The 11801-nt window shown below is 28.1% G+C and overlaps 1 protein-coding gene across 1 annotated transcript; it reads right to left on the bottom strand.

Annotated features, from left to right (window-relative positions):
* Positions 1-1781: 1781 nt before the first annotated feature.
* LOC106396003 (F-box/kelch-repeat protein At3g17530) lies at positions 1782-7053 on the bottom strand. The gene is made up of 2 exons (XM_048738216.1): positions 3673-7053; positions 1782-3377 (listed from the first exon to the last, which is right to left on the bottom strand). Exons 1-2 carry the CDS (start codon positions 4842-4844, stop codon positions 3278-3280), a joined length of 1272 nt encoding a protein of 423 aa, XP_048594173.1. The 5' UTR covers positions 4845-7053; the 3' UTR covers positions 1782-3277.
* Between the last annotated feature and the right edge of the window lie 4748 nt (positions 7054-11801).

The following is an 11801-nucleotide window of genomic DNA, read 5'->3' as shown; positions in this document are numbered from 1 at the left end:
CGGTCGATCCAGTGACCCAGCGACCCGGCAAGTCGTCCGGTTCAGTGTCCGGGTCGGGTTTAAAAACATTGTATTGATCAGATAATTTCTTATAATTTTCAGATGATTGAATATTTGAATATAATTATGATCTTTAGATATGATTTGGATTTTATTTAAACTAAGATTACTGGATCTTACCAAATATCTAGCAACTTTGGTAAACGTAACTCTAATAATATACTTGCATGATCTCATTATTTTTCAATATACAGAAGCATAAAATATATGTGAAATATAGTCTCATATTCATTATAAATGAAATAGACCAAAATATACACATATAAACTTCAAACTACCACAAATTTTCTGTAATTTAAAGAAGTTATTGTATCATCAAAATCAAACAGGCTTGGACATTTTACCCGGACCCAAAAATCTGAAACCGGAACTGATTCAAAAATATTCGATCCGAAACCAAACCGAAAATTTAAAGTATGTATTGGATCAAAATTTCTTCTATCCAAAAGAACCTGAACCAAAAAAAAAAACAAATAGACTCGACATGATAAAAACCAATTAATACCTGACTTAAAAACATGAATATTCAAAACTATGATTTTTTATGTTCTCTTTTCTATATTTATTTTATGATTTAGTTAAAATATCTTTTTACAAACAATCTTTGTTATTATTTTGTGACATTTTCAAGTAATATGAAGCTTAAAATGTAAAATCTAGAGTTTAAAAATATTTTATTTTAATTATTAATAATTTATTTTAAGTTATTTTGTAGAATTTTAAATATATATAACAAATTTCGACTAAATTTTATAGGGTTTGGGTATATCATGTACTTTTAAGATCCGAAAATACATGAATTCAATCTGGATCGGAAAGTTAAGAGTATTGTATATGTATTTTAATTATAGACCAGAACCAATCCAGACCTGAGAAAAACAGACCTGAATCCGAGAAGAACCGACCTAAACCCAAAAAAAATTTACGAATACCTATTGGATCCAAATTTCTAGGCTCCGAAGGACCCAGATCCGAAAAAATTGGACAAAACCCAACCTAAAGACCCAAACGTCCAGGCCTAAGTTTATGAATGAGCGTCCGGGTACCCATTTGGGTACGAGTCAGTTCTTTAGGGTATTAGAGTTTTGAGTTTTTGGGTAGGGTTCGAGTCGGTCCTCTCAGATACAGTTATGTTCAGTTCTGATGTATATGAACCTGAAAATAACCAAATAACCAATGTATCTAAAACATGTTTGTCATGTTTGTAATACTTGAATCGGCATGATTTTAAAATATAACTAATATATATTTAAATTCTGGATATCTTAGAATACTCATTCGGTTTTCGGTTTAGGTCGTGTAATTTTTTTTTCTTTTTTCTTTTAAATCCAAATTCTTCGAGTCCTCGACATTTGGATCCAATTAGGTATTTGAAATATTTCCGGTTATGGTTCAGTTTGGTTCCTTTTGGAATCGAATCAGTTCGATTCCATAATTCAAATAACCCTAAAATACATGTAATTTAGCTACGTAATAGTCTAGCTCAATTTGGATATTTAGGAGCAAATTTTTTTTTTAAGTACCCGAAAAGCCGAAACACGAAAAATACCTAAAATATTAATTCATATCCAATTTTATTTATAACCCAAACAAAACTCGCGCTTTCGAAGCGCGGATCAAAATTTAGTGATTTTTTTATTTTTTCACTATTCCTTATTCAGTTCTTAAAAACATTTTTTTTCTTTTAAAGAACTCTCTGTAACTTATATTTGACACTTTATCCATTATATAATATTTCATGCGCCTGCTGTTTTTTTACCTAATCATGATATAATTCTTTCGTATTTTTGTGTTAAAGTATGGGGATCCCTACTATTAAATTTGCATATCATGATTTTCTATTGGAAACTTTTCAATCAAATGTTTTAAATTTATTTATTTTTAAAATGAAATTAAAAGTTAAAAGTTAAGGCATCCATTCATCTAAGTAGTTACATATCTTAGAATAGTCACATCATTCTCTTTTTCTTAAATGTGTCTTATAATTTACCATTTGTCTTTGATAATTATATCTTGGCAAACCTAATAAATTGTATAGAAATTATATGCAATTTGTGAGACACTCTATTTCTTTAACATTATATCTCTATACCAGTCATCTGTATTTAATCTGTGAACACTCTTTTATATTTATAGAGGTGAAAATGTTTACTGTATTAAATATTCTCTTCATATCCAAGATTTTTTTCCATTAATATAATGTCATCATTGGTCTTTTTATTTATAATTTTAAATGAAATTATTAACAAATTACTGTTTTGTTTTATTTTTTGGTAGATTATATGTATACATTTTATTAATATCATGGGAAGGAAATAACGGATTGGTTTTTCTTTCTTTTGTAAAGCATCGTTAAAATCACTTTCCATGTTATATTTTCTCAGCATATGACGCATATATTTGCTTATGTAATAATTTTGTTTGGAAGTTCTGGATGTTGACTTTGTAATCTTAAATTTTATTAATAAAATTTGTTAGCCATTAAAAAAAATATTTTAATTTTTAGTAAAGAATTTAAATACTTGTGTGAATGCGCAGGTTTGTTTCTTACTCATAGTAATAATAATAGAATATATTACTGTAAGATTTAATATACATATGATGATACATTATAATGCACTTGTGCGGTTAAAATAACAAAGTGTTGTGTTGTAGTTGTGTGGAAGAGTTGTGTTGGTTAAGACACATCCTTTGATTATATACAAAAATGACTCGTACATAATTTTGTTCGTATGTAAGTGAGAGTCTTTCTAAGACACATAACAATAATATTTATTAAAAGGAGAGATTAAGGAAGGCTTGGGATTTCTTATCCATCAAGGAAATCACCAAAGAGAAGATTAATGGGGAGAAGATCAATTGGTGGAATTGCATCCAAGCATGGATCAAGGTTAGTCCTTTCTATCTTCTCTAGAAATCATTAGGGTTGAATTAATTTAAACTAGAATATGGTCTTGGACATATTTTATTTCATAATAGAAATCATTAAAGTTTTTTTTTGTTCAAATAGAAATCATTAAAGTTATTCTTACAAAAATAAGATAATAAACTTCAATATGCATTCAATTTATTACAACATTTGGGATTGTCCAAAAAAAAAAAGAAGAAAAGATAGAAATCATTGCGACATTCAAAGCAACAGCAAGAGAACTTCGATGTGCTTTAGGTCTGGTTTCACTTTCATTTCCTAAACCATTTTGGGACATTCAAAGCAACCCTAGAAACTTCGACGTGCTTTAGGTTTTGCATTGGGTGTCACTTTTGTTTCCTCAACGCTTCTTGCAGAAGTGCCCTCCTCCGGTTGATGCCTGTTAAAGCTCAGAAACAGTTAAAGAGAACCCTAACACAAAACATAATAATATAAATACCTTAAGCAGTCTTTTAAACATGCATTTTTTTCTTACAAGAGAAAACTCTTTGTGTGAGATTTTGAGCATTCCGTTTTAAGAACAAATTATATGAATCTATGAAGCTATAAGATGCTGATATTTAGTTTCTTAATAACTACTCTTCACTATATGCATCCAATGCAATTATAAAGTATTTGAGTAAGATCATTAAGAACAAAGAAAAGCAAAAAAAAAAGGAACTTAGTTAATATATTTGACTAACCTCCTTGTAGTTCGTTTCCTTTTGCTTTTGCGCGTACTCTTCCTTAAAATTTGAACCGGGCTTGGAACGTAATTGATGAGATGTGGCCATGATCCATGTATAGCCCCTTCATCATAAACAAGACTTTGTATATTCTTTCCAATAATTGAAATGCTGGTGCATTCTTCTTCACTATCATCACTAGGATCATCCTTGCCTGTACTACAACACACTGCCACTTTATGCTCCTCGTCAACCACGAAGCTAACAACATTTAACAACACCACGTCCACTACCAAGAACTCGCCCCACGACACCTTTTTGGTGCCAATCATGTTGCTCACCCATATCTTCATCTCATATAAATCCAAATGAAGATACTGATGTAACACTGAGAGTTGTTCGTCTCTAACAACTGACAGAACAGCTGTATCGTCGTACTCATCATTCATGGAATCTTCAGGACCAGCACTCTCATACGGAAGAGGGAGAAACCCAAATCTCTCTCTTGTGAAATCAAAACTGAGTATGAACTGGTCTTCATTCTCTTTAGCAACCCAGTAAGTGTTTCCTTTCACAGAGACGCCACGAGCAGATATTTCCCAATCGTGCTCATCAACATCTAAAACCCTCCATGAGTCAGACATGAAGTCATACAGTTCAAACTCAGAAACCGTACGCATCGCTTGCTTGTCGAAATAACGACAATACCTCAAGATCTTGTAGCTATTAACACAAGAAGCCTTGCTGCCTTTGTATCCAAGAGCATATTCGAAACAGTCATGACTTGTTCTAGGTTCGACATACCTAGTTTCACGGTTACTAGGGTTGCAAACCACGAGCATTTGTTTTCCCACCATAGTGCATAGCACTAACCCCTTGCAGTAGAAAATATCATGTATTTGTAAATCATTTGAATCTTGTAAAGATCCAAGTTTACCTCCGAAATCCATCACTGGATCAACGTTGTTATGGACTCCCTCGAGGTTGATGGTTGTTGAAAAAACATTAGTATTCAACAATAAGATGAACTCTCTTCCTGTTCGAGCCAAGTGTTTCTTGGAGAGTAGATCTTGGCGTACAGCGTACCATCTCTTGCAAATAGTTTGCCATGCATGTGGTCGAGACTCTTTCGGAACAAGGGCGAGTATCTTCTTTTCAAGATCAAATGTAAGGTCGGTTATCATCACCATCTTCTTCTAGTAGTGATTTCTGAGCTAATAACGATATAAACTAGGGTGAACTTTTGTTTTTTTTTTGTTTGAACACCAAAACAAAGGTAAACTAAAAACTGTTTTTCATTGGGCTTTTATTGTAGTTGTATGATAATTGTTAAATTTATTTTAGGGAAATGCATATTTTTTTGAAATTTGAAATCGAAATTATATCTTTCTTTTGGAGAAAAGATATATTTCTTAAAAATGTAGATTTCTGGGAGACTAATTTCAAAAGAAATATGCTGAATTAAGTAAGGAATAATTATTTGTGAAACAGTGAATTCTTCTCATCAATTTATTTAGGTTCAACGTTTGAAGAATAGTTCGGTACAATGAAACACAGGAGAAAAGAGGCCTTACCTGCGGAAAAACTCAAACAGCACAAAAAAGACAACGACACAAACTTAAAGGAAAGATGCATTAGTCTTGTCTAGACGCTTTCTTGAGGTGACGGTTGTGAAGTCATATTTAGAAAAGGTAAGAAATATTTTTTTTTACAAATGATTTATTGATAAAAAAATATTTTATAAAAATATTTGTTACTTTTAAATATTCTTTCATTCAACAAAAAATGAGAATGGGAGGCGAGATAAGTTTAACGGTTGATATTTATGATGTAGGCGGGAATTGGAATGGAACTGAATGAACCGTTGGTAACACAAACAATGACTTCGGCCCGTTTATGTTTGACCTGAACTGAGTTTGAAATCTGAAAATCCGAAGCTCTCACTGTTGAATGCCCTGTTTCTCTCCCTGACTCCGTCTATCTCATGCTCAGGTCATCTCGCCAGTAGAGATTTGATCTTTTTGTATGTCTCTCTCCGTCTCCGTCTACTTGGTTTGAATACTTTCATTGGTCTTTTAAATCCAGTTCCGCTGCCTTCTTCATTCCCATCTTTTCTTTTTCTCCAATCTTGATAATCGATTTTCTGTACAAAGATAGCATAAAGCAAAATATTGAGAGCTTTTCTTTGGAGCATTTGTATCGATATCATGCAGCCGTAAGAGTTTGAGATTGATATTATATCATCACTTCTATTTTGATTCAGTTAGAAAGATTTGGCTTTTCTGCCTAGAGTTGGCTTGGGATATGAACTTTTTTTTTTTTTTCTGTTAACTCGTTTGTGCCTTGCAGCAACAAAACACTGAGCTTGTGCTTGGCATGGTGAGGCAGCAATTTAAGAAACACATGAATGAGACAGACCCCAAGAAGATTCAGAAGTTAAAAGATGAATAGGTCTTAGTTTCCTCCCTAAGCCTCTAGTGAATGCTACAACTTGTTCGGTCTTGTTCATTGAGGCATAAGTTTGATGATTCTCACACATTGCACTCTTGGGATTCTATCATGTATATGTCTATCTGGAAAGTTTGCATTGACTCAGAAAAGTTTTATGTTGGTATTTGGCAGTGCTTCTCGGGGACTCATCAATCACATGTTGTTCGAGTCAGCGAAGCTAACTGGACGCAAGGTTAGCCAGAGTTCCTGATGCAGCCTTGTTGTTATCGTTATGCGCTCTCTGGTTTATTGTATTCTAATAATGCATCTAGTTGGCTTTAATAAAGAACTTCATAACATTGATGATCTTGGTTGGCAATTCAATCTAGTGGTTCTGCGCTTCAAGTTGAATCATACTGTTCTTTGACTCTGGTTTCGATACGTTATATTAGACACTTTGAAAATGATTAACAAATAGATTATGACAGAAAGAAGAAAGAGACAAAAATCCTAAAATTTGTTCGAATTATTGAACATGCAGAGTGATACTTTAAAACATCAATTTCAAAAGATGGTAGATACAAAACATTAAAGAAGAAGACCTTTCTATCACATAGTCTTCATAGATCTTATCCCACATGAGCTTTTACATCTCAAAACTAGCATCATGGATGCATTTAAACCATCCATTGGAAATATTAAATCATTTTTACTTTTCCGTAGACGCCACATTGGTTCGGCCCAAATCTCCTCCAGTTAAGTTTGATTGATCAGTTCAATATTTTGGGTAGTTCGATTAGGCCGGGGACTTCGGATATTCGGATCGGGTACGGGTAAAATCTATTCGGGTCCGAGTGTTTCAGATAAATGAATTCTCTATCCAATAGGTACTTGGTAAATTTCGGTTCGAGTTTCGAGTCGGATACCACCGGTTTTGGGTATCAATTTATTATATAAATCATATATATATTTACTAAATAAAATAAATTACATGTAAATTGAAGTGGTTATATGGTTACTTACTCTATTTTTAGTGTGGCCAATCCGGATTCAAACCCCTAAAATGTTAATTTTATAAGAAAAATAATATTGAAATAGTATATATATTTACAATATAAAAGAATACATATAAGTTGAAGTGGTATGGTGGCAACATAGCCACTTTTCTATCTATCCAACTCGGGTTTCGAGTTGTGGTGATAGCACATTTTTTAATATTCTGGGTTTTAGGCTATCCATTTCGGTTTAGATGGATACCCGATCGGGTTTCGGGTAATAATCGGAACCGACCCGATATCCACAGATATTTGAAGCAATGACCCATTTGGTAATATGACCATATCCAAAACCGAACCAAACCAGTCTATTTCGGGTCGGACCCGGTTCGGGTAAACGGTTCCGGTTAAAAGTCCCAGCCCTAAGTTCGATTTTTAAATATTTTACGATAACTAGTCAAAGTTTTAGTTTTCATTTATATTTTGGTTAAATTTAATTTAAATTCGGGTAATTCTTGTTAGTTCGATTAATTTGGTTCAATATTTCGGTTAATTCGGTTAGTTAAATTCGAAATTTGAATTAAAATTTTGGAAAATTGAGCTATCCCATTGCCAAACCAAATCAAACAAAAAAAAACTGAATATTTTTATAAACATGTAAACATGCTAAATTGAACAGAACTAGTTACCCGACTAACAAAATTTTCAGTTCGGTTCGGCAAGTTTGGTTCAAAACCGCAGGCCTAGTATATACTATAATAACAAAAGCAGTTGGAAAATATTTCATTTGTGTTTGATTGCTAAAGCTTGCCTGGATCGTGAAATAACTTAATGGATTGGATCAGTTATGTCGGCTAAATCTATTATATTAAAACAAAAGTCACAACTTCTATTCATGTGTGATTTTTTTAAAATGGACATTCTCTAGAAAATTATATTTCATTTAATTCTAATTAACATAATGACATCATTAAGATATCACATCTTAAATAATTGACATATATAACAACTCACCTATAAAATTGTCTTATTTTTTAATTATAAAAATATATTGAGAAAAAAATCTACAAAATCATATTAGATATTTTAAATATTATTATAAAATGAATCATTGATTAATTTCGTTATTAGTACTCTAATATTATTATAAATTAATGTTAGTTAAGATTTTATTATAAAAAAAAAATTGTATACTATTTTCTTCAAATTTCTAATTATAGTCTATATTATCTATTAAAATAGAAGTAATAAATTCTTTCATGTATTGTTTTATAATTTGGACCATCCTTTCATTTTTAATTAAATATATTTTATTAAAACTAATAATATATAGAATCTTTGAACTACCTTAATCACAATATCTTTTGATATCTTTTCATTTTAAATATAAATATATATATTAAAAGTTCTAACAAGTCTGTTTAAAAGATTTTAACAAGATCTTAATTTTCAAAAATTATATGTAAATATTTTCATTAATTTCGAAATTAGTTATGAAATAATATCATACATTTATATATGTTATAATATTAAAATATAAATTTTATCATTTTATCAATTATATAATCATAATCAATCATTTAAAGAGAAATTATTAATTATTATATTGTGCTAAATATGATTAAATTATATTAAATTATTAATTTTATATATTTTATTTTTTGTAAGTATTTATATTCGAAATGTAATATGTAGGTAACACATGTTAATATTAGAAAACTATATAATACACGTATATAAATTAACATGTATTTCAACAAAGTTAATAATACAAATCATTTATGCATGATATCTTTTTATTTTAAATATAAATATAAATAAATATATACATATATATATAATTGTTTTAACAAATCTTTTGAAAATATTATAACATTATGTTAATTTTCAAAAAATTTATGTGAATATTTCAACTAATTTCGTAATTAGCAATGAACTATTATTATGCATTTATATATATATATATATTTAGTTATCATTTATAAAATAAAAAATTACCTTTTTATCATTTTATAATAATAATAGTTCATATTAAATGAGATTATTATATTGAACTAAATATGATAACATTATATTAAATTGATAAATTTGTAAAAACTGTTTTATAAATATAAAATATCTATGCTAAAAATACAATACGATGGTATAACGACTTAACATTCAAAAACTATATAATACATGTATAAAAATCGACATATCTTAGACTTTTGTATATATAATAATATATTATCTGAAAGAAATAAATGTAAAAATATTGCAAATAGAAAACTTAGTTTTGAAGGTCGGTGGGTCAAAACTGAATATAAATTTAATACAAAAATAATATTTAATATTTTCTTAATGCATATATTAATTTGTTAAATAAATATATATACCATAAATGATGTAAAAAAATATTTATGTATATTAAATGAAAATAAACACCCGTACGGTTGTGCGGGTCGAAATCTAGTGACTGTTAATAAGCATGATTAACTAGTTGAATATACTGTTTTGATATGATATGATTTGATATATCTATATTGTTATTTGATTAGTGTTATTTGCTTATTTATCATATTTTTCATGATTTTATGAAGAGTCATTAGTTTTAATAATCAATTTTAATTATATTAAAATTGATATATGAAGGAGCGGAAGTAATCATAGTAACCGATAATGCGAAGGTAATGTTGAATTCTGAAAATGTATGTTATCTTAGCTTTCTTAAATATGTTGAATTCTTAGAGAATGCCTAGAAGTAAGGATTCAAGAGTTGTTTAAAACAAAGTTCTATTTCAATAATCAAAAGTTGTAACTCTTACAAATCAAGAGCTCACTATTATATTAATATAACAAATACCTAAGTCTTTAAGGATTATGATCTAACCTTCTACCCTAAAGTTTTTAATCATTATCTTTCTTATTTTAAGAATACTAATGTTTATCTAGAAAGAATTAAAATGAAACTAGAAAACTAAAGCCCAACAGAAATAGGATGCTACGCTACATCAATATCTTCAATAAATAATTACATAATTAATTATTTAACTGATTACAAATTAATATTATAAAAAATATCTAAAAAATGGAAAACATGCGTGAAAAAGTATAATCCCATGTATTTATTTTTTGTTTATCTACATCCTCATCTTTCTTTCTTATTTGTAAATTTTATAATTAGTAGAATATATACACATATAATTATTAGATTTATCATTATACTAAAATAATAAAAATAGTTTTATGAAAAATATATAAAAGTGATTTATATTTGTTTGTAAACGTAATATGTCATCGCATATTTTTAAAAAAAGTATTAAATTTATTTTAATATTAAAATAGGTATATAACCAACTAAAATAACTTTGATTTATATTTGTTTGTTAAAATTATTTCTTTGTGGTATTTTCATTTTTAATCTTATTATCCAGTTGTAAGAATAACATTTTTTTATCTTTAAACTAATAATATAGATTAAAAAAATTATGTCCGTATATGCGGGTTATATCGCTCGGACCTCGGCTTAGGAAATATAACATGTTTTGATATATTGATTACTAGGTATTTTTCCCGCGATGCGGGCTTAAACATTTTCATAATTTTTGAAAAATTGAAAAATTCTTTGTACACTATATTTATTATACTAAAATAAATCTTACAATAACTTAATATTATATTTTTAATTATATAATTAAAGATATAATTTGATTAATATTTAATTATATAATTTATGTTTTAACTTTTTACTAAATGTTTTTTCAGATAACAATACAATATATATAGAAAATATATATTTTTTAAATTATATTTTTAGATTTTGGATAATTTAATATTCTATTTTTAACTATATAATTAAGAATTTTATTTGATTAATATTTAGTTATATAATTCATGTTTTTAACTTTTTACTAAAAGATTTTTTCAGATAACAATACAATATTTGCAGAAATTATCTCTTTTTAAAATTATATTTTCAGATTTTAGATAATTCTTACTATTATTAATTTTAATCAATTATCTAATCAAATAAATGAAAATTTCGTTTTTATTTTTTAATTTAGTTATAGAATTTATTCATTAAGGGTATAAATGATATTAACCACTCTAACTTTTAACGTGAGAGCTCGATTTCAAAATTTTACTTCGCAAATAATAGTATACGAGTTGCAGGATACCCCTTCTATAGAGCCGAGTTGCAGGATACCCCTTCTATAGAGCCGATCTTGGGCAATTCCGAATGAAACATTGATTTTAGGTTTAAGGATATAAACGATATTAACCGCTCTAACTTTTAATGTGAGAGCTCCGTTGCAAAAATTTACTTCGCAAATAATAGTATAGACTATTATTATTATTAATTTTAATCACTTATTTATTCAGATATAGTTTAAATTCGCTTTTATTTTTGACTAATTTATATAATTTATTCATTAAGGGTATAATCGATTTATTATTAATTTTAATCATTTTTTTAATAAGATAGATTTAAAATTCGTTTTATTTTTTGACTAATTTATATAATTATTCATTAAGGGTATAAACGATATTAACCGCTATAACTTTTAATGTGAGAGCTCCGTTGCGAAAATTTACTTCGCAAATAATAGTATAGATGACATTTAAATCTAATATTATTAACATAAAATTATTTTTTAAATATGTATAAAAATTCATTAAGGGTAGTATATAATTATCTTTTTTAATATTTTTTATATTTGTTTTTAAAACATGTTTTTATTT

The sequence above is a fragment of the Brassica napus genome, chromosome A1 (genome assembly GCF_020379485.1).
Source record: "Brassica napus cultivar Da-Ae chromosome A1, Da-Ae, whole genome shotgun sequence".
In the NCBI taxonomy this organism is placed as follows: Eukaryota; Viridiplantae; Streptophyta; class Magnoliopsida; order Brassicales; family Brassicaceae; genus Brassica; species Brassica napus.
The sequence above is the reverse complement of the archived record's forward strand: the minus strand, read 5'-3'. Positions and strand labels throughout refer to the sequence as shown.